The sequence below is a fragment of the Mobula hypostoma genome, chromosome 18, assembly GCF_963921235.1.
Source record: "Mobula hypostoma chromosome 18, sMobHyp1.1, whole genome shotgun sequence".
Classification (NCBI taxonomy): Eukaryota; Metazoa; Chordata; class Chondrichthyes; order Myliobatiformes; family Myliobatidae; genus Mobula; species Mobula hypostoma.
In genome coordinates, this window is record NC_086114.1 from 68171648 (window position 1) to 68196140 (window position 24493).

Sequence of the window (24493 nt, forward strand, 5' to 3'; positions counted from 1 at the left end):
TGTTGATTCTGTTGGTGTCTGCTACCCTCAGCCTGCTGCCCCAGCACACAACAACAAACATGATAGCACTGACCACCACAGACTCGTAGAACATCCTCAGCATTGTCCGGCAGATGTTAAAGGACCTCAGTCTCCTCAGGAAATAGAGACGGCTCTGTCCCTTCTTGTAGACAGCCTCAGTGTTCTTTGACCAGTCCAGTTTATTGTCAATTCGTATCCCCAGGTATTTGTAATCCTCCACCATGTCCACACTGACCCCCTGGATGGAAACAGGAGTCACCGGTACCTTAGCTCTCCTCAGGTCTACCACCAGCTCCTTAGTCTTTTTCACATTAAGCTGCAGATAATTCTGCTCACACCATGTGACAAAGTTTCCTACCGTAGCCCTGTACTCAACCTTATCTCCCTTTCTGATGCATCCATCTATGGCAGAGTCATCCGAAAACTTCTGAAGATGACAAGACTCTGTGCAGTAGTTGAAGTCTGATGTGTAAATGGTGAAGAGAAAGGGAGACAAGACAGTCCCCTGTGGAGCCCCAGTGCTGCTGATCACTCTGTCGGACACACCATGTTGCAAGCACATGTACTGTGGTCTGCCAGTCAGGTAATCAAGAATCCATGACACCAGGGAAGCATCCACCTGCATCGCTGTCAGCTTCTCCCCCAGCAGAGCAGGGCGGATGGTGTTGAACGCACTGGAAAAGTCATAAAACATGACCCTCACAGTGCTCGCTGGCTTGTCCAGGTGGGTGTAGACACGGTTCAGCAGGTAGACAATGGCATCCTCAACTCCTAGTCGGGGCTGGTAGGCGAACTGGAGGGGATCTAAGTGTGGCCTGACTATAGGCCAGAGCAGCTCCAGAACAAGTCTCTCCAGGGTCTTCATGATGTGGGAGGTCAATGCCACCGGTCTGTAGTCATTGAGGCCGTTGGGGCGCGGCGTCTTCGGCACAGGATGTCTTCCACAGTACAGGAACCCTCCGGAGCCTCAGGCTCAGGTTGAATACATGGCGAAGTAGTCCTTACAACCAGAGGGGAGAGGACTCTGGATTTGATGTACACTAAGGTTAAGGATGTATACAGCTCCTCTCCCCTCCCCCCACTGGAAAGGTCAGACCACAACCTGGTGCATCTAAAACCCTGCTACGTGCCCCGGTGAAGAGTAAACCCGCAACCTCCATGTGGCTGACAGAGTGCCTGCCAGTCTGTCACCTCAAAACAACCCTGGAGCGCCTCATAAGCCTCCGACCATTTTCTCACTGTCCTCGAGGTTGCTGGTTTACTCTTCACCGGGGCACGTAGCAGGGTTTTAGATGCACCAGATTGTGGTCTGACCTTCCCTTTGGGGGGAGGGGAGAGGAGCTGTATGCATCCTTAACGTTAGCATACATCAAATCCAGAGTCCTCTCCCCTCTGGTTGTACAGCTCGCATACTGCGTGAAGTTGGGCAGTGTTCTAGCCATGGTAACATGGTTGAGGTCACCCGAGATGGTAATGAGGGCACTTGGGTGCTGGGTTTGTAAAATTTCTACTGCAGACAAACCCTGAAGTTCCCTATCTAAAAGCATTGTTGGAGATCCTTCACAAGGGGTTTAAAGGGGAAGCTCACCAGTTCTGAAAGGTAATTGGAGATGCATTATGCAACAGCACAGCCCACATTACACAAGTACAGCTGTAGAAGGCATGCTCATATTCTGAGCAATAGAACTATCTGATGCAAACCACCTCAATAATTAATCTAAGTCACCCTCATTTTTCATTCATGTCCCATAGATTGTAACACATACTGTTCGATAGATGCCAAACCCCCTCGTACCCTGATGTGTTGCTTTTACTCCAGCAAGGAGGATGTTTGTAACATCTTCAGTCTCATCCTTCCAACAATCTCTGACGCCTACCATCAGGCAGGAGATCGTGAAGCATTACAGTATGAAGTGTATAGGATGGGCCCAGGCTGTAAGACTACTGAATTTCCTGCCACCATCCAAGTTCATCACATATGAAGCACCAGTAGCGTTATCCTGTTTACTTTTTAACTTGTGTCGTAAATGCACCTTATTATTTTGTTAACTTATTTGTGATAATATTACTTGATGTGTTGTGTGTGAATTACATGTACTGTGTTGTGCACCTTGGTCAGGAGGTACGTGTCTTATTTGACCATGTACTAGTGTACGGTTGAATGACAATAAACCAAAACTTGAAAATCAACTTCCAAAATGGGAAAAAATTGAGATAGACCCTGCAGTTTGGGTTTGTTTGGATGAAGGTGACATTGGATAACAAGTTTCATTCAGTCTCGAACAAACGGATCTCAACAAGTGGTTTTGCACTAGTTTCATGTAGGATAGAATTACTTTTCTTATTAAAAGCTTACATTTTAAACAAGATGGAACCGTGGTCGAAGTTTACCGACGTGTTAGACAGGCAGGAGAGAAGGCGAGACCGAATACTGACTGGGCGTTACCTCCTGCTCAGAGACCGAAGCGGGTGAGAGGAAGGTTCGGCACTGCCGGCGGGTGAAAGGACAGGAACCGGCCAGAGTCGCAGCCAAACCATGATTTAACGTGGTAATAAAACGCCAGCCCGAGAGCGGGAAGCCAGCGGACGAACAACCAGTCATCGCGTCATCGTCGAGGCGCAGAACACGCGTGCGCGAGAGGGCATCGGCGAACAGGCGGTGACATCACAGAGGGGGCACTATTGTGCGGCAGAAGTGGCACGTCGGTGGGGCGGAAGTGACGACGGAGGCGGACGCGCGCAGGCGCGGGTGTCGCCGGGAGAGAGTGCGCGGCCCAGTCCCTTTGTTGCGGTAGCGCTGCCGGGGGGAGTGCGGAGCGGAGCCTGAGGCAGGGACACCCACCCACCCACCCCCTCCCCTCCCTCCTCCACACGCCGGCAGCTCACACCCGGCACCCGCGCAGCCATGGACTCGGATGAGGGCTACATGTATGATGAGGACGAGTACAGCGAGGAAAGCGAGCCTGAGGACAACTTCGAGATCGGCGAGGTGGAGATGCAGGAACCCGGCCTGGAGCCCGGGCAGGACGGCGATGGGGTTGGCGGCGGAGTCGGCGGCCTTGGAGGCCTGGGCGGGTTGGGAGGCCTGGGCGCCGAGCAGGAGGAAGAGGATTACCGCTACGAGGTGCTGAGCGCCGAGCAGATTGTCCAGCATATGGTGGAGTGTATTCGGGAGGTCAACGAGGTCATCGAGGTAAGCCTAATCGGACCAGCGTGTCGAAGGAAAGCTCGATGAAAGCCCAAGCAAACAGGCCGCACGGGAGCAGGGCCCAGGGACTTGTCTGAAGTGGGATGGCCGAAGACGGGACTGGTGGGAATGTAAGTTAGGGAATGCGGTGCAGGCTAGGAATGTGGGGGCATATTGGACCATGGAGGTGTGGGAGGAGGGTTTGTCTGGCTTATAGCCCAGTTAGATGACTACTTGGGGTTGGTTAGTTTTCAGCAGGGTCTCTGGTTTGAGAGGGTCTGAACAAATGTCAGAAAGATGTTTGGATAACCTGTTTTCTTACTCGTATGGTTTATCTTAGTTTTGTTCAATACACTTCTGTGAATTGAGTGTGAGAGTTGGGAAGTAGAGAGTTATCAAGATGCCGTCTTATTTTATAAGCTTCTAGACAAATATATTTGTATATTCCCATTGGTATTTGGACAGGTTATCTTAATTGTAGATTATAATTCATTGCTTATTTCTACCTTTGAATTGCAATATAGATCTGCTGGCTGAAATTAATATTTGGAGAGGTTGTCTTGAGATAGCAGCCGGGCTAACTGATTGATTATATCTTCTCAGCTGTGGCTATTATTGGTATGTTCCAATGCCATCTTTGTCCAGGCATGAGGTCTTTAAAGAAGAATAAATTAGTCAAGCCAAGATGAATGCTTTTTAGCTACCTCTTATGATATTGGGTGCCTCTATTGGGAAAAGCATGATCCAGTTTAACAATCAGCCTGCAATTTTATGAACTGGGTTAGCACACAGACTGGAAGTCTGGTTTCAGTCTTGGCAGAAGTTTATTATGCACTAGCTGGTATGTCTTTTTAAGGGTGGTTCATTCTAATACTTCATAAAAGTTGTGCATAATGTTTGAATATGCCAGCTTCCATACTTCTCTACCCCATTGTTAGTTCTATTGATCCATTTTCCTTTAACCATTTCTATTTCCACATCCTGGCAAGTATTTAGAGTTTTTCTGCTTTAGATTTTATTGTTATTAATTGATTGATTTTAAAGCTTTTACACTATTTAAAGTGATAACAAACTCGGATGCAACAGCCACACCTTAAACTTTGGATATCTGTCCCAACTTCTCTATCGTTGTAATTATGTGCTGTGTTGTATGACATAGGTGATCATGGTTTCATGACCATGATTGGTCTTGGCAAATTTTTCTACAGAAATGGTTTGCTATTGCCGACTTCTGGCAGAGCCTTTGCAAGCAGGTCATTACTCTGAGAATGTCGGCTTGGTGTTAGTGGTCACGTAACCAGGACTTGTGATGTGCACCAGCTGCTCAAAGAGCCATCCACCATCTTCTCCCATGGCTTCATGTGACCCTGATTGAGGGCTAATGCACCTTGCTTAAGGGTGATCTTCAGGTTAGTGGCGGGAAGGGCCACCTTACAGCTCCCTTGGTAGAGACATATCTCCATCCCCACCGTCCTAACTTACTGCCTTTACAAAAATAAGTCCAATTTCCAAGGTGTACTTCAGTGAACAGACTTCAAGTATGCCATGTTGTCTGGATGTTCTATTGGCCATTCTGACCTTGGGTTGTCTGAGAAGAACTCTGGCCAATTCCCAGTACACAATCTACACATCTTTAAGCAGTATTTGTTTTTCATTTATGTGCTTGGTGACATCCTGTGCAATCTACCAACATGGAAAAGATGCCAAGACTTTAAGGTCTGTCATCTCAGTTTTAGTCTGCTCTGCGGCCCATTAGCAACAAGTAGCACTGGGTTTGTTGAATGTAGCCAGTGTTTCCTCCCCTCCCCCCGCCCTTCAGTTCATTGTATGAGGACCAATAGATTTGCTTTCTGAATTATACAGACTTGATAGGCTAGTTTTATGGACATAAATACTTTTTGTCCCATGAACCTACTCTGCCATTCAATGAGGTGGGAAATCTCTAGAACTTGCTGAAGTCTCTATTGATGTGTCCGCTACAAGAAAAACACTGAACAACAATGGTTTTCATGGAAGGACACCATGCAGGAAACCAAATTTAAAAAAAACTGTTGTATGTCTCAAGTTTGCAAAAGCCCATCTGGATATTCCATAATGTTTCTGGGACAATGTTCTGTAGACAGAATAGACACAAATTGAACTTTTTGGCAGAAACACACACTGCTATGTTTGGAGGAAAATGGACACTGCACACCAACTCCAAAACTTCATCCCAACAGTGAAGCATTGTGGAAGGAGCATCATGGTTTGGGGCTGCTTTGCTGCCTCAGGATCTCAGCAGCTTGCAATCGTTGCAAACAATGAATTCAAAGTTGTATCAAGACTTTTTACAGGAGAATGAGTAGCAGTCCGTCACCTAAAGCTTAATAGAAGTTGGATGATGCAACAAAAAACGAGAGTAAATCAACAACACAATGGTTTAAAAGCAAAGAAAATACATTTTTTGGAATGGCCAAATCATAGTCCAGATCTTAATCCAATTGAGGTGTTGTGGCGTGACCTGAAGAGGGCTGTTCATGAAAGGTATCCCAGAAATATTGATGAACTGAAACAGTTTTGTATGGAGAAATGGTCGAAAATTCCTTCTTGCCTTGTGGAAGTCTGATCAGCAGTTACAGGCAATGTTTGGTGGACATTATTGCTGCCAGAGGAGGTTTGACCAGTTATTAAATACAAGGGTTGATGTACCTTTTTTCTGGCCTGGACTGTGAATGATTAAACAATGTCTTCAATAAAGACATGAAAAGTACAATTGTTTGTGTTATTAGTTTAGGCAGATTGTGTTTGTCTATTATTCTGATGTAGGTAAGATCAGACCACATTTTATGAGTACTTAATGCAGAAAACCAGGTAATTGCAAAATAAACTTTTTCTTGCAACTAGGTACAGTGGCATGCAAAAGTCTGGGCACTCCTAGTCAAAATTTCTGTCACTGTGAATAGCTAAGCAAGTAAAAGATCACCTGATTTCCAAAAGGCATAAAGTTAAAGATGACATATTTTAAGCAAGATTACTTTTTTATTTCTATCTTTTACAGTTTCAAAAAAACAAAAAAGGAAAAGGGCCCGAAGCAAAAGTTTGGGCACTCTGCATAGCCAGTACTTAGTAACACCCGCTTTGGCAAGTATCACAGCTTGTAAACGCTTTCTGTAGCCAGCTGAGTCTTTTAATTCTTGTTTGGGGGATTTTCGCTCATTTTTCCTTGGAAAAGGCTTGTGCTGTGAGATTCTTGGGTCGTCTTGCATGCACTGCTTTTTTTTTCTAGGTCGGGGGACTGTGAGGGCCATGGCAAAACCTTCAGCTTGCACCTCTTGAGGTAGTCCTTTGTGGATTTTGAGGTGTGCTTAGGATCATTATCCTGTTGTAGAAGCCATCCACTTTTCCTCTTCAGCTTTTTTTTTACAGACAGTGTGAAGTTTGCTTCCAGAATTTGCTGGTATTTAATTGAATTCATTCTTCCCTCTACCAGTGAAATGTTCCCCACGCCACTGGCTGCAACACAAGCCCAAAGCATGATCGATCCACCCCTGTGCTTAACAGTTGGAGAGGTGTTCTTTTCATGAAATTCTGCACCCTTTTTTCTCCAAACATACCTTTGCTCATTGCGGCCAGAAAGTTCTATTTTAACTTCAGTCCACAGGACTTGTTTCCAAAATGCATCAGGCTTGTTTAGATGTTCCTTTGCAAACTTCTGACGCTGAATTTTGTGGTGAGGACGCAGGAAAGGTTTTCTTCTGATGACTCTTCCATGAAGGTCATATTTGTGCAGGTGTCACTGTACAGTAGAACAGTGCACCACCACTCCACAGTCTGCTAAATCTTCCTGAAGGTCTTTTGCAGTCAAACGGGGGTTTTGATTTGTCTTTCTAGCAATCCTATGAGCAGTTCTCTCGGAAAGTTTTCGTGGTCTTCCAGACCTCAACTTGACCTTCACCATTCCTGTTAACTGTCATTTCTTAATTACATTATGAACTGAGGAAACAGCTATCTGAAAACACTTTGCTATCTTCTTATAGCCTTCTCCTGCTTTGTGGGCATCATTTATTTTAATTTTCAGAGTGCTAGGCAGCTGCTTAGAGAAGCCCCTGGCTGCTGATTATTGGGACAAGGTTTGAGGAGTCAGGGTATTTATAAAGCTTTGAAATTTGCATCACCTGGCCTTTCCTAATGATGACTGTGAACAAGCCATAATCGTAACAAGCTAGTTGAGGTCTGAGACCTTGGTAAAAGTTATCTGAGAGCTCAACTCTCTTGGGGTGCCCAAACTTTTGCACGGTGCTCCTTTTTTTCACTCTAAAATTCTACAAAACAAATAATACACTAATCTTGCTTAAAATGTTGAAAAGAATGTTTGGTCTTTAACTTAATGACTTTTGGAGATCAGTTCATCTTCTGCTTACTTAACTATTCACAGTAACAGAAATTTTGACCGGGGAGCCCAAACCTTTGCATGCTACTGTATCTCCTGTTCTAGTCTACTATTTGGTAGAAATAGTTTCTTTCCACCTATCCCATTGGCTCTTTTTTGATATTTTCAGTCAAATTACCATCAGCCTTCTAAATTTTGTGGAGGGCTACTTTGGTGATTTCATTGTTTTATGATTTAAATGTTGAAACAAGTAATAATCCTTGGGTGTAGTGCTCAGTCAAGCATAAATTTGTATACAAGGACCTGTGTTCTGTCAATGTTACCCTTCCTTGTATTTGTAGCACCATTTTAATGACCGTTGAACCTTCCCTGCTGGTTGGTGGGCTCCTGACCATGGTTTCTCCATCCAGCCACTAAGAATGTGGCGATTAATGCAGTCGGATGCCTCAAACTCAGAGTCGTGCTGTGAAGCTGCAATTTTCCTAGCTTGTGATTTAGTTCCAGATGCTTAATTAACTTTGGGTGGGCTCCCTCGGCTGTCTACCCAAGTTCCAATTGAAGTGGATTTCATTTGATTGGAGTAGTAAAGCACAGAAATGGGCCTTCACTGCATCTGGTTCATGCTGACTTCCTAACGACACTAATCCCATTTGCTCTCATTAGGTCTATATCTCTGTGTTTTTCTAAGTGTTGTCTAAATGCTGCTTAAACATAATTATTATATCTGATTACACCAACTGCTGAAGCAACAAGTTCCAAATTTTAAGCAGTCTGTATGCACTCAAATCACCTTACACATATACCCTCTGTACCAAGTGTAAAAGATCTAACTTATCTGTGTCTCTCATTTTTATTTCTTTGTGTGGATACACCTCAGCCACCTTCATTCCAGGGTAAGGAAGCCACCCTGTATAATCTCCTCCTAGAATTAAAGCTCTCCATTCTGGGCAAAGTCATGGCAAAATACTCAATTTCCAGCATCTGCTGAATCTGCTGTTGAAAAACTCAGTAAATCCCCTTTGCAGCTGGCCAGTGGTGTAGTGGCATCAGCACCAGACTTCCAGCCAAATGGTCCCAAGTTTGAATCCAGCCGGCTTCTGGCATGCTTTCCATCTGTGCTGGGTTGAGTGTCGAGCTAAAAACGGCAAAATGTCGCCTGATGCACCACAAAGGCACGAAGAATAATAACAAATAAACTCTCCTTTGCATTCTCACCTGTGAAATCATGTTCTTCTAATAATGTGTGACTAGAACTGCACAGGATATTCCTAGTAGGGTCTAACAAATGGTTTGTAAAATTGCATATGATTTTCTGGGTTTTGTACCAGTGTTTGTTGCTGTACACTTCCATCTGAACTGGTTATAGGTTAGAATGCTAGCACTCTGCCATTTGCTGAATATTAACTTATGGAGAAGGTAGCTCATTGTCTGTACACCTACTGTATAAAGTATAAGTATAAATACTTTCTAGTTAACAGCCTGAATTTCAAACAAACAGCAGAGCAGTATCAATGCATTGCCTAGGCTGTGTCACTCAAATGGGACCTAGCTTTGAGCATTGATGTTTGAACACTTTTTGATTTCATGCTGATCTCAGCAGCAACTAAGCTCAGAAAACTTTGTCCTTTCCTCCAGCAGAGTCATAATCACCCTGGAGTAATAACACAATATTGCACATCTTTTTCTAGGTTCACTGGAGTTATCGCACCTGCTCATTTGTATCACTTAGTTGAGGGCAACATCTTGCTCTACAAACTACATTGGTGTTACAGGCATAGGCTCTGGGCGTGCTAAGGAGTTTGTTCTGAGACCAGCATCCGTGCCTTGCTGCCACAGTACTTTTTGGGTGAGATGATGCTTTTGAACTGCAAACTGTGGTTGTTTTCCTTTTGGTGAGTGTGGAGGATGCAACTTGTTCTGATCGTTATATCTGACCTTGCCTGGGTGGGGCTGTTAGCACATGAATCATTTTGTGATGGTCAACCTTCACGGCAGGAAGCTTTTCCACCATTATGAGTTAGGTATTATTTTGTCTTTAAAATGGTGGGCAATCATCATTTTCTTTGCAGAGTGTTTTTCAATATCAATAGTATATGATCTCAAATTCATTGTTTTGTAGCAGTGCTGCATTGAAATTCTTAATTTAAAAAACTGTAAATTACAGTAAGTATTTAAAAATAAGTATTTCAAAATTTTAAAAAAACAAGTGGTGAGGGTCCTGCAACCACCACGTAAGTGCCTTTACAAAGGCACGGCAGCGTCTCTACTCTCTGAGCGTTTCGGCACGTCATCTAAAACCTCTACGGATGCACAATGGAGAGTATCGTGACTGGTTGCATCAAGGCCTGGTACGGCAGCACAAGGCTCATGAATAGAAACACCTACAAAATGTAGTGGATACTGCCCAGTCCACCACAGAAAAAAACCTTTGAGCATGTCTACAAGGAAGGCTGTCATTAAAAAAAAGCAGCATTTCTCATCAAAGGCCCCCACCATCTAGGCCATGTTCTCTCATCGCATTCAAGAACTCATTATGTTATGTTCTCGATGCTTATTGCTTTAATATTTCGTTTGTTGTGCACTTTCGTTGTTTGTCCGTCCTGTTGGTTGTGGTCTTTGATTCTACTATATAACTTGGAACTTGAATCTCAGGGTTGCATATGGTGGCATGTATGTACTTTGTCAATAACTTTACTTCGAACACTTACAAGTCAAGCACCCTCTGTGGAGAAGAGAAATGTTTACATGCAGGTCAATATTTTATCAGAAATGGGATAAGTGTAAATAAATGGAGATTAATGAAGAGAGCAGGAAGAAAGATTGAAGGCAAGTGAGTGGATGACCAAGGAGGTGATTATATAACCTTTAAAACAGGGTCACTTGGAGGGTAATGAAGAAGGGTAGCATGAATTAAATACATGAAATAATGAAATGAGAATGCTAGAAATATGAAATGGTTTAGGAACAGAATTGGGTTTGTTATCTCTGGCATATGCTGTGAAATTTGTGTTGCAGCAATACAAGACATTACTATAAGTTAAACTCAGACACGGTAGCATAATAGTAGCTTTGTTATAGAGCCCGAGACCTGGCTTCAATTCTTGCTACTCTCTCTAGGGTGTATATGCATTCTCCCTGTGATCGCATGGGTTTCCAGCAGGTACTCTGGTTTTCTCCCACATTCCAAAGACTTGCAGGTTAGTAGGTTACTTGGTCATATTGATGTGGACTTGCTGGGCTGAATGGGCCTGTTACCATGTTGTTTCTCTACATAAGTAAATAGTGCAGTAGGGGAATAGCGAATTGGTGTTTATGGTTCATGGCGCTGTGTCTGTAATTGCTTTCCCCAGCTGTGAATGCTGAAAGCCGAATTAGGACAACATTTCTTTGCAAGGGAAGTTTGGCACACCCAGAAAATAATTTAAAATGGTTTGATTCTATGAAAGTACAGAAAAGGATGGGATGGGGAAGACAATTATGGGTTTAAGCTGCACAAGAATGTCCTCTGTTTTGTGCTGAATTGGACTGCAATTTAGGAAAACATTTGCTGCGAGGCCACAGATCATGGAGAGATGTGTTTCCTGATTGCACACTCATTTGTCCTCTGCTCAGTGTATTATACATGAGGCTGTTTGGTTCTATGTATTCATCTTTACTTAAGAATGTAATAGAAAAAATAGAAGAAAATAGTTGTTCCATCTTTTCAGTACCTATACAGCTGAGCCCTTCTTTCCCATCGTATCCAAAGATCTATTTCTGGTGAAATCTTATAAGGACAGAATGTCAAATGAACAGTTTACAATTTACAGTGCTGCTGTTCTCAGGCCTAAATGGCAGACTCAGTATCCCAAGACTATGCTTTCTAGCTGGGCAATCAATCTCTTGCCTTTGGTCCTTCTCTCTTGGAGTTGTGTCTCCATTACAACAATTCCTCTCACCTGAGTCAGTATCAACCAGTATTAATCCAGGCTCCTTACTAGGCCAATGCTTTCATCCCAATAATGAAGAGTGCCGCACAGGCAAATGTATGGACTACTCTGGGGGGGGGGAAGAAAAGCTGCAGCTTCCCAAAGTAACACACAAAATGCTGGCAAAACTCAGCCTGTCAGGCAGCAGCAATGGAAAGGAATAAACAGTCGATGTTTTGGGCCAAGACTCTTCGTCAGGAATTGGCCCAAAATGTTGACAGTTTATTCCTCACCCTAGAGGCTGGCTGACTTGCTAAGTTCTTCTAGTGTTTTGTGTCGCTCTGGATTTCCAGCATCTGCAGGATCTCTGTGTTTGAGCTGCATTATCCCAGGTGTGATTTTAATATGGTGAACCTGTGTTCAGCCTAGATATACCTAGGCCTAGTGATTTGTCTGCTTTTAATTATGTTAATTTCTAAAAAAGATAAATTGCATATGGTTAAGCCAAGGTTATATAAGTGGTTAGGAAGAGTCTTTGATGGAGCTTGAATGTGTCATGTTGTCTCAGTCACAGTCACTCAAAGTCCCTGTTACTGTTTTGCATTCATTTCAAGATGTTCTGCGATGTTTTCACTTGATGGTCAATGTACTGATGTTTGGTTTCTATACCCAGTATCATGCCATGCCAAAGCTTGTAGTCTTGATTGATGATGTGCCATCTTTTTGGTTTTTCCAACTTCTAATTAGAAGATTAATGGCTTTCTGAAGGGTAGGTCATGCCTTACAAGCCTGATTGAGGATGTGACTAAACACATTGATGGTAGAGCAGTAGATGTAGTGTATATGGATTTCAGCAAGGCATAGAATCCAAGGGGACTTTGCTTTGTGGATCCAGAACTAGTCCACAGAAGGCAAAGTGTGGTTGTGAAGAAGAAGAAAGCCCTTAACTCTGGGTGGAGTCATCAGGACGCTGTCATGACGGCGTTTTTTTTTTTAGCAGGCTTTCTTATTTTTATGAGACCGAGTTGCTAGCTCGACGCTCAACCCAGAACAGATGGAAAGCGTGCAAAGGAGCCGGCTGGATTCTAACTCAGGAGCCTTTGCTATGAGGTCCCTCTATTGTGATCCCGTTCATGACGCCAAATGTTAAAGTCGGATCTGAATAAAACTCAGGAGACCGGCTTCTTATCATCACCACAGTTTATTGCGCACTCTACTGCAGGAGTTTCCAACCCAGTTGTTGAAGGGACGTAAGTACTGCCACCCTCTAACAAGTGGACTTACTCAGTCAGGTTACAGCCATATATTTATACATAGTAAGTCCCATACATTACTATTGCAAGATGTTATCAGAACTGGTACGCCCACCAAGTCTGTTGGTGCAAAACTTACATTAGTCGAACATGGCAGGGAGAGTCTTCTTCCTTCTCCCGTCTGCGTGAGATGTGGGACATTCAAGAGACTTTGAACTTTTTTACTGTGCCGTGGTCTGTTCTTCATCAAGTTATGGTATTGTTGCACTGTTGTAGCTATATATTATAATTATGTGGTTTTGGTTAGCTTTTCAGTCTTGGTCTGTCCTGTGTTTTTGTGATATCACACTGGAGAAATATTGTATCATTTCTTAGTGCATGCATTACTAAATGACAATAAAAGAGGACTGTGTGTCCTCATAATCTTAAAAAAAAAATGAACTTGTAGACACAAAGAAAGGTCCACCTGTCAAGGGAGTCGTACCCGGTGTGCAGGTATAGGTTACCAGCCATTCCCACCTCTTCCAGGTGTGTACAATTATGTATATAATCGACCAATATTGGTAAAATCTGTAGGAACACAAACCTGTCCCACTGGGGTGATCCAAAGGCCCAGGTCGAGGTCTTTCTGGCACCCCATCTGGGACCACAGTTTGCTCTCCTCAGAGGCGTCCCCCTGAAAATACGTACCTCCCACATGTCTAGCAAACCCGTGCTGCTTAAGTCATGGAGGGTTGCTTGACGGGAGCCCGAGGGGACTACAACTACCGAGGATTGTGCCACACTTTTCGCTGTCTTATCTGCTAAAGCATTGCCTTTAGTAACCCAGTCGGACATGCGGGTGTGGGCTGCACATTTAATAATAGCCAAAACTTGAGGTAGCTGTAGAGTGGTGAGTAAGTTGTTTACAAAGGTGGCATCACTAATAGTGTGGCCAGAGGAAGTCAGGAGTCCCCGATGTTCCCAGAGAGTCCCGTAGTCATGTGCAACCCCAGATGATAATGGGAGTCTGTGTAAACGTTCGCACTTTTGTCTGTTGCTAGGATACAGGCACGAGTCTGTCCTTTCATGGTGATCCGGACCAGGGGGTGAGGTGCAGTTGGTGTGGCCGACTTCGTGGCCTGAAATTGCCCAGAGATGGGGTACAACGTCTTGGGTTCCGTCAGTATTAAGAGTGTCTTACCAGATGTCCTGTCATCACCTCAGACTCCTTCCAGTATCGGCGTTGGCCTGCGGCTTAGTCTTGCCAATCTCCCTTGGTGCTGGAGGCTTGTTTCGTCAGGGTATAGCCATGGTTTTCAAGAGATATTGGAAACTTGGTTCAGAAAAAGAGAGGGATCTTCAATAAATATAGGCAGCTTGGACTTAATGAGGTACTCGAGGAACATAAAGAATGTAAAAGGAATCTGAAGAAAGAAATTAGAAAAGCTAAAAGAAAATACGAGGCTGCTTTGCCACGTTTCTACAGTTATGTTAGTGGCAAAAGGATAGTGAGGGATAAAATTGGTCCCTTGGAGAATCAGAGTGGATGGCTATGTGCGAGACCAAAAGAGATGGGGGAGATTTTGAACAATTTCTTTTCTTCGGAGAAGGATATTGAATTGTATAAGGTAAAGGAAACAAGAAGGGTAGTTATGGAAAGTATGACAATTAAAGAAGAGGAAGTACTGGCGCTTTTAAGGAATATAAAAGTTGATAGGTCTCCAGGTCCAGATAAGATATTCCCTGGGACCTTGAGGGAAGTTAGTGTAGAAATGGCAGGGGCTCTGACAGAAATATTTCAAATGTCATTAGAAACTGGGATGATGCTGAAGGATTAGCGTATTGCTCATGTGGTTCCATTGGTTAAAAGGGGTTCTAAGAGTAAACCTGGCAATTATCGGCCTGTGTGTTTGACGTCAGTGGTGGGTAAATTGATGGAAAGTATTCTTAGAGATGGTATATATAATTATCTGGATAGACGGTCTGATTAGGAACAGTCAACATGGATTTGTGCATGGAAGGTCATGTTTGACAAATCTTATTGAATTTTTTGATGAGGTTACTAAGAAAGTTGACGATGGTAAAGCGGTGGATGTTGTCTATATGGACTTCAGTAAGGCCTTTGACAAGGTTCCACACGGAAGATTAGTTAGGAAGGTTTAATCGTTAGGCATTAATATGGAAGTAGTAAAATGGATTCAGTAGTGGCTAGATGGGAGACGCCAGAGAATAGTGGTGGATAACTGTGTGTCAGATTGGAGGACGGTGTGTAGCGGTGTGCCTCGGGGATCTGTACTGGGTCCAGTGTTGTTTGTCATATATATTAATGATCTGGATGATGGGGTGGTAAATTGGATTAGTAAATATGCAGATGATACTAAGGTAGGTGGTGTTGTGGATGATGAGGTAGGTTTTCAAAGCTTGCAGAGAGATTTAGGACAGTTAGAAGAGTGGGCTGAAAGATGGCAGATGGAGTTTAATGCTGAAAAATGTGAGGTGCTACATTTTAGCAGGGCTAATCAAAATAGGACATACATGGTAAATGGTAGGGCATTGAAGAATGCTGTAGAACAGAGGGATCTAGGAATAATGATGCATAGTTCCTTGAAGGTGGAATCTCATGTGGATAGGGTGGTGAAGAAAGCTTTTGGTATGCTGGCCTTTATTAATCAGAGCATTGAGTATAGGAGTTGGGATGTAATGTTGAAATTGTATAAGGCATTGGTAAGGCCAAATTTAGAGTACTGTGTACAGTTCTGGTCACCGAATTGTAGAAAAGATGTCAATAAAATTGAGAGAGTACAGAGGAGGTTTACTAAAATGTTGCCTGGGTTTCATCTCCTAAGTTACAGAGAAAGGTTGAACAAGTTAGGTCTTTATTCTTTGGAGTGTAGAAGGTTGAGAAGGGACTTGATAGAGGTGTTTAAAATTATGAGGGGGATTGATAGAGTTGACGTGGAAAGGCTTTTTCCATCAAGAGTGGGGAAGATTCAAACAAGAGGACATGAGTTGAGGGTTAAAGGGCAAAAGTTTAGGGGTAACATGAGGGGGAACTTCTTTACTCAGAGTGGTAGCTGTGTGGAGTGAACTTCCAGCAGAAGTGGTTGAGGCAGATACGATGTCGTTTAAAGTTAAATTGGATAGATATATGGACAGGAAAGGAATGGAGGGTTATGGGCTGAGTGCAGCTTGGTGGGACTAGGTGAGAGTAAGAGTTCAGCATGGACTAGAAGGGCCGAGATGGCCTGTTTCCATGCAGTAATTGTTATATGGTTATAGGCAAGGAACTCTAGCCTCTGTGGCTTGAACGCTGGGCAAACCCTAATGGTGGTTTGGAACCACCAGTCCTGTCTGTTGCCAAGGGAAATCTGGAACTTCAGCCAGTAATGCAGTGCCCTCTCCTCCTTTAACCTCTCTAATCACCGTGACTGGGAACTTCTGTCCCTTGGCGGGGCGGGGGGGGGGTGCATAATATTGGCTTTCCTCAGTTGAGCACCCTGTAGGGTCATAGCACAGGGTCACATGGGGGTCGATTGCTGGCAGAGGGGGTTCAGATGAAGTGGAGTCCAGATTAAGTGCCCACCACTGGGGGGTCGGAAACTGGGGAAGCTGTGGGTTGTTCACTAGACTGTGCATAGAATCTCGACTTCCAACGGACAGAGCAAGTCTCTCCCTGCTAGATTATACCCCAGACTGTAAATGAAACCTCACACTGGTTCCCCGGAATTCCACCTGCAGTGGCTGGGTGTGTGAATATATACATTCCGTGCCTTCGAACCCAGACAGAGTGATTGTAGCGTCCGATAGCTAGAATCTAGAATCCATATTCTGATACTATTTCCTGATCGAGAGTGGTTAAGGTTGCCCCCATGTCAATCATAAACGGAATTGGAATTCCAGCAACTTGCAATGTTACATTGGGCTCTTCCTGAGGGGTGGTACTCACAGTAGGGAGCATCCTTGCTTGTCAATTTCTAAATGGGTCGTGGGCAGAGAATGCGGTCATTGTCCCCACCTGTCCCTTGGTAGGTTTTTGTTCCTATTTCTGATCCCTAGATATGGCCCGCTCGCATCCTTCTCCCCGCTGAAGATATTCACTTTTAATATTAGTTCCCTTCAGGGTTGATCGGGCTGCGAAAGCCGGGTCCCAATAATATGTCAAAGCTCATCTCATTTGATTTCGGTCACTATAAGGCCAATCCATATTATTTGTTTTAATCATGTTGGCTAACTTCGTTGGTAAGCATTTGAGCAGTAAGGCATTTAACTGGGGGATGGATTCCCATTATTAAGGCCTTGTCTCCTGTGAAAGTGCCATAGCAGGCCACAAATTGCTCCCAATAGTCTGGTCCCGATTCCTCAGGCTTAGGTTTGCATTCAAGTACTTTAGTGATGTTTACAGGTTGTTGGAGAGCCGTCTCCAAGGCTTGAATAATCTGGTCTGTCTGTTCATTCTCATTATGGATTCCCGCCTATAATTCCTGATAGGTTTGGTATCTTAATTCTGCCTTCCATTTCCGCCCCTCATCAGCTGAGAGAATCATGCAGCAGAGACCAAATAAATCCTGCAGGGTCGCATTATACATTTGTAATGTACTGTGGACATACTGAGCAAACTATGCTGGCTTTCCTTTTCAATCTGGGGCCTGATTCATGATCATTATCATTTCTTGAGGCTTCCAGGGTGCATACACAGGAATCACTGAGAGCTGTCCCTCCTCCACTGCTGGTGGACTGGGCAGCATTCAGGTGGGCAATTGTCTTGGTGGAGCCGTTAACTCTGGGGTTTTATTGGACTCTTCCCTCCCTGTCTTGGAATAATCCTCAGTATTCCCTTTATGGATCTCAGGGTATAGGGACCTCCCCTTCCCTGCTGCCGCTGTTTCACCTGAGCGGCCACTGTATCTGAATACTGGGAGGATTGGGGTTCGGGAGCACTAGGTGCACTTGGTCCCTGGTAAGGTGGGGAGGTACGGTGGGTGCCCACTCCTCATCATGGTCCTCCAACAGAGTTGGTATGCCAGACATGGGTTTGAGATCCCTTGTTTCCCTATTATTTCTAACTCTAGACTACGTTCCTGCCCTTCTCTCCTATCTAGGCCGGCCTTTGTTTGCTTACATTGTTTTTCCTGCTCTCGTTTTCAGCGCCCATCCACCTATTCACGCTTGGCCTTTAGCGTCTCCCAACCTTTTGGCGTACCTTCTGCAGTACATACCTCTATCCCTTTGTCATATGCATTATTCCTCCAGCTTGCTAATAACATACTGTTCCACTTTATATCTGCCTTTTCCTTCCATTCCCTTTTCAACAATTTCTACTTCTTTCCACAGTTCTTTTTCCATATCATATTTACTGCTTGTTCTCATGAGGTGGCCACATTTTGTCCCCCAATTTCTTATTCAGGGCTGCACTCAACATCTTGCAAATCTTTTCCCTTGTCTGGAAAACTCACACACATATTGTGTAGGGCTGCTCCTGGCCCACTCGTATCAATCGACTGCAATTAACCCATGTTCTGTAAGTAATTTACCCGGCTTGGCGCCTCCTACTCAATTGATAAAATTTGCCTACCTTATACGAGTCTCCTGACAGATTCTTTCCCGATCCCGTCAAGGTTATGCAATCAGCCTCAGGCGAGGGACCGTCCCTCCAAAGGAACTAATGGAGAGTGGCAAAAGGTAAAATACCTATTGGGCACCCAGTCAGTCTCCACAGTCCCCAGGGTGGTCCAGCCGCTTACTCACCCCGTCTGCTCGGCATTCCCTCTATTGTGATCCTGCCAAATGTTAAAGTCGAATCTGAATAAAACTCGGAAGACCGGCTTCTTATTGTCACCACAGTTTATTGTGCACTCTCCTGCAGGAGTTTCCGACCCAGTTGTTGAAGGGAAGGCATGTAAGTACTGCCACCCTCCGACAAATGGACTAACTCAGTCAGGTTACAGCTGTATATTTATGCATAGTAAGTCCCATACATTACTATTGCAAGATGTTATTAGAACTGGTACACCCACCAAGTCTGTTGGTGCAAAACTTAAATTACTTTGAGAGTCCACTAAATCAAGGTTTTAATTACAGATGGATGTACTGTCCAGTCCTTTTCAGTTATTCCCTTTGCAAGGCCCAGACTTAATTACACACAGGTGTTCATTCCTGTCCTTATCAGTGAGTTCTCCTCCCGTCCTAGTCAAACAAAGGTACAATGTATTATTTATCAAATTCCCAATGTCTCTCTGCAAATTAAAAGGGAGCCAGTATAGACCGGTTTTTTTTCTAACTGCTGAAGACAGAGTTTACTTTGGTTCAAAAATTCCTGTTCAGTCCCAATTATTCTTTTAGCCAGAGGTTACATAGGCTCAAAATGATTTTTTAATATCCTCAATTCCTCACCTCAGGGATCTGTTCTGGGACCCCTACTCTTCATGATTTTTAAAAATGACCTGGATGAAGAAGTGGAGCGATGGGTTAGTAAATTTGCTGATGACACAAAGGTTGGGGGTGGTGTGGATAGTGTGGAGGGTTGTCAGAGGTTACAGCAGGACATTGATCGGATGCAAAACTGGGCTGAGAAGTGGCAGATGGAGTTCAACCCAGATAAGTGTAAGGTTCATTTTGGTAGGTCAGATATGATGACAGAATATTGTATTAATGGTAAGACTCTTGGCAGTCTGGAGGATCAGAGGGTCTCGGCCTTTTCTCCTTGGAGAGGCGGAAGATGAGAGGTGACCTGATAGAGGTGTATAAGATGATGAGAGGCATTTGTCGTGTGGATAGTCAGAGTCTTTTTCCCAGGGCTGAAATGGCTAACACAAGAGGGCACAGTTTTAAGGTGCTTGGAAGTAGGTACAGAGGAGATGTCAGAGGTAAGTTTTTTTACACAGTGGTGAGTGTGTGGAATGGGCTGCCCGTGACGGTGGTGGAGGCAGATACGATAGGGTCTTTTAAGAGCTCAGAAAAATAGAGGGTAACCATAGGTAATTTCTCAGGTAAGGACATGTTTGGCACAGCTTTGTGGGCTGAAAGGCCTGTATTGTGCTGCAGGTTTTCTATGTTTCTACGAAAATGGATCTTTTTAAGCTTTTTAAAAAAAAAGAGTGCTTACTTAATTTTTTGGTCAACATTCTTCCCTTTAATCTACATCACCAGAGAAGATTAACTGCACAATTTTTTTCACTCATTTTCTGTGGTTAATGTTATTGCTGTTGTCTACACAACAAAGATGACCTTGCCAGTGGTTAACCTTCCAAGGACCAGCTTCACCCTATAGCAGTGCAAATTATGTCATTGAAAGGAGTGAGTAGAAGCTTCTCGGACAATATAGCCAACATATCATTTCTAGCTGAAGAAAATCTCACTTTTCTTGAAAGGTCCAGTGTATTTACATAGTAATGGGATGTCTGTTTCTTAACTTGTGTTGCTCTTTCCTTTGAGACTGTGCACTGTTGGAGCTGTGCAGTTAAAAGAAAGGTTTTTATCTCTTGTGTTTGACCATAAGATATCCAAGAGCTCTTTAAAGCTTATGAAATTCTTCTGAAGTGTGGTCATTGCAATGATGAATGAGATGTAGCATGGTGCTCGGCAGTGAAATTTGGGATCTGCAGAAATAGTTCTCTGGATTTTCCCCTTCTTCAAAGTGTGTCCTCATGCTTCCAGATCAGCAGTTCCCAACCTGGGGTTCATGGACCCTTCTGTAAATGGTAAGACTCCATGGCATAAAAAAGGTTGGGAACTCCTGCATGTATATTTTTCTGCTGCTGGATGTGCATATTCTGAAGTATCCTCATTCCAAGTATTTGTTGCCAATTATCCTGCAAGATGAAACAGTCATGTGAGCTTGTAATGACGTCAGAAGTATAAATGGCATGGGATCCATTCATGTGCAATGTGGTCATATTCCTCAGTGAGTGAGGTATGTTTTACTGCCACTGGCTTTGATGGTATGAAAACTATGTTGGTGATTGTTACAGTTTTACGTTCCCGATTTTGTCAATTCCAGATTGACTGCGCGATGGTTGAATCACGTACCATTTATAAGTTCCCGTGAGGTGGAGCATATGGTCTGCTATCAGCAAAGGCATAAATAAGATGAAAGTAAAAAGTTTGTTTGTCTATATGAGAAAATAACGTGCATAGAATCTGGTTAGTCATTTCTCTAACCCAGGGGTCCCCAACTTTTTTTATGCCGTGGATCTCTACCACTTGCCATGGGGTCTAGGCAGTTTATTTTCTAAAGTCTTATGTCTTTAATACATTTGCCTCTCTTGATACGCCAAATGAGTTTATGATACAGCAATCTAGGAAACTCAAGAGCTCAGCTGAATATTAATACACCTTTGGATTCCTATTATTATACTGGTGGAATTTGTAATGTCTTGTTAGACAAGGTTAAATGTATCTGTTTAGCATGCACGAGGTGAATGAGAGATGCATTTATGTGGTAGGTACCACATATCTGAACCAGCTCAGTGTTTTGCATACAAAAAAGTCACTGAAGTGCTCGTGCTGCAGCCATTTTGTTCATAAGCCACATGTCAAATGTTATGGTATCTTTCACCTGGCGGAATTTGACTGCTGCAATTGAGCTTTTAACCCACATGCAGTGATTAGTGCAGAGTTGCCAATAGTGCAGTATAATCTCGGTATTGCATTAATGAATTTAAGTAGTGTAACTCTAAGCCCTTTTACTCAGGTGGTTGCTATGATATGTTGAAATTAAGTTTTGCACAGGAAATGCATTGTACACTATCAAAGGAGTGTAGCTGACTTGTTTTTTTCCTGCTGTAGAGTTCATGCCAAAATAGTGATTATGGCTCTTGTTGACACATATAGAACTTCATTAACTGAACAAGTCCAATCATAAAAACACCATTTAAGATGTGCATTGTATAATTTGGCACTGTCTTTTACCTACAGAATCCAGCTACTATCACAAGGATACTTCTCAGTCACTTCAACTGGGATAAAGAGAAGCTAATGGAAAGGTAAGCCTTGTCTCTGGTGAAATGTGGCAAGACTAATATAGGGAGTAGGGGTATGAGTGGGGTAAATCAGTGTGTTAATTACTTTGTATAGTGGATGGGAAGATACAAATTTTAGTGGAAAAGAGTAAGTAGATTACAGGAAGTAAGTTGAAATCAAGTTTGCGTGATCAGTAATCCCATTGTCTGAAAGCCATGGTGTATGTGTTTGGCCCCAGCAGACAGCTTTTGGAATCATGTTTAATATCACTGGCATATATCGCGTTTTGTGGCAGCAGTACATTGCAAGACATAATGAGAAAAAACTACATTATAGTAAGTATATATTTTAAAAAAGCGATTTAGATTAAATAAATAGTGCATAAAGAGGTAAAAATATTGAGGTAGTGTTCATTGGTGCATTGTACATTCAGACATCGGATGGCAGAGGGGAAGAAGCTGTTCCTGAAATGTTGAGTGTGTGTCTTCAGGCTCCAGTACCACCACCTTGATAGTAACAGTGAGAAGAGGACATGTCCTGGGTGATGGGGGTTCTTATTGAGGGATGCTGTCTTTTTGATGCATCACCTTTTGAAGGTGTCTTAGGTGCTGGGAAGGCTAGTGCCCATGATGAAGCTGGCAAAGTTAACAGTTTTTTGTAGCTTTTTCCAGTCATGTGCTGTGGTCTTTCCATACCAGTTGGAATGTTCTCCACAGAATTTGGTGACAAGGCAGTTCTCCTTTAACTCCTGATGAGGTATAGCTGCTATTGTGCCATCTTTGTAATTACATCAATATGTTGGGCCCAGCATAGATCCTTAGAGATGTTGACACTCAGGAACTTGAAACTGCTCACCCTCTCTACTTCTGATCCCTCGATGAGGACTGGTGTGTGTTCCTTTGACTTCCCCTGCCTGAAGTCTCCACAGTTTATTGCTTGGTCTTACTGATGTTGAGTACAAGGTTGCTGCAACACCACTCAACTGGCTGATCTATCTAGCCCCGTACGCTCCCTCATCACCATCTGCATTCTGCCAATAAAAGTTGTGTTGTCGGCAAACCTAGAGACTGTGTTTGAGCTGTGCCTAGCTATACAGTTGTGGGTGTAGAAAGAATAGGACAGTGGGCTAAGCACGCATCCTTGAGGTGAACCAGTGTTACTTGGAGATGTTAGTTCCGATCTGTGCAAACCATGGTCTTCCGTTGAGGAAATCTAGGATCCAAATGCAGTGGGAGGTACAGAGGTCCAGGTTCTGGAGCTTGTTGATTAGAATGCTGAGCTATAGTCAATAAACAGTTGTCTGACATTGGTATTGCTTTGTCCAGGTGATCCAAGGCAAGTGGAGAGCCAGTGAGATTGCATCTGCTGCAAATCTATTGTGGCGATAGGCAAATTCAGTGGGTCCAAGTCCTTGTTTAGGCAGGAGTTGATTTTAACCATGACTGACCTCTCAAAGCACTAGTCAACAAGTTGGTCTCTGGGGGTTTGAATCCTGAAGTGGAGAAATTTGTGGTAATCAAAATAAAGATATACCAGTAATGTTGAGATGGTCACCAACATAGGACATATTAGCCCATTGAGTCTGCTCCATTTTATCATGACTGATTTGTTTTCCTTCAACTCCATTCCCCTGCTTTTACCCCATAACCTTTGACACCCTTACTAATTAAGAACCTATCAACCTCCGCTTTAAATATACCTGTAGAGTAATGTAATTGGTGGAAGTGTACACAATTCACATCTACTGACCTAAGAGGCTGGTCTGAGTGATGGTGCAATTACTGTGGTTTGTGTTCACTGTTTTGGATTACAGGTAATGAGTTTTTTTTCTTAAACATAACATGCCGTGCATCATTTTATTTGAGAAAACCTACATTGTTGACCCCCAATACTCTAGGGCGATTCTAGAGTTATTGAATATGTTGGCCAATGCAGTCGTTTTGAAACTGCTGGAGTTTTGGGAACAAAATGCCGTTGCATGGTTTGTACAAACCGGGGCCTAGTTGGCTCTGCGAGAATCACCACGGACCACAATAAATTTTATGTAGTAGCATCACTCAGCAATTCCACAGTGGTGAGTCTAGTAGAACACTCGCCTGAATAGGATAAATACCGATCGCTGAAAGCTGGCCTTTTACAGACTTTTGGACAATTGGAGTCTGAGCATCCCAAATGGTTGCAGTCTTGGCAAGTTAATGGACCACATGCTGCCTCTCCGGGGAAATAACCATCATAAAGAACTTCATGCAGCCTACACTCAGCCAGTCAGATGTGCATCCTTCCTCCTTTCCCTCTCAGTAAGCCCAGTCAGCACAACCTGCAACCTAAGGATTCCCACAGCTGTAAAACTGACAATGCCTGGTCTGTGTTTTTACTGCGCTCACTTTGGTATGAGCACTGGGAAGAGCCGACCACCTTGCAGCTTTGACTGTGCCAGTGCATTGGGACATCAATACTGCTCATTACGGACACCCTTTCAGGGCGACGCTTCCTGTGTGACACGGGTACTCAAGTGAGTGTGCTGCTAGCATCGCTTCAGTGGCAAACATTATACATGGGACTTGGTCCTGGCTAAAGTAGCTGGACCTCTGCTTGGTGCAGATTTCCTGTGTGCCCAAGGATTAGTAGTTGATCTTAAGAATTGCATGCTAGTGGTGTCAAGAAATTTGGGTCGTTACCCTGGTCCTCCAGTAAGTGTCCCAGTGCATCTAAATCCGAACACAGATCTCATCTCTGCACGCTTTTCAATTGCTTAAGCCAGCACAGGTGATTATTAACCTTGTTAAATGCCAGTGTGGGTTGTCAACCATTGACT

The 24493-nt window shown here is 43.6% G+C and overlaps 1 protein-coding gene across 2 annotated transcripts in view; it reads left to right on the forward strand.

Annotated features, from left to right (window-relative positions):
- The first annotated feature begins 2752 nt into the window (after positions 1–2752).
- Positions 2753–24493, forward strand: part of LOC134358617 (E3 ubiquitin-protein ligase ARIH1) — a 109983-nt gene continuing 88242 nt past the window's right edge. The window contains exons 1-2 of one of the 2 annotated variants that reach the window (XM_063071059.1): positions 2753–3214; positions 21634–21701. In XM_063071059.1, coding sequence (XP_062927129.1) covers positions 2927–3214; positions 21634–21701 — 356 coding nt within the window. In that variant the 5' untranslated portion in view covers positions 2753–2926. The remainder of the gene's footprint in view (positions 3215–21633; positions 21702–24493) is intronic. The other variant, XM_063071060.1, reaches the window with a different exon arrangement.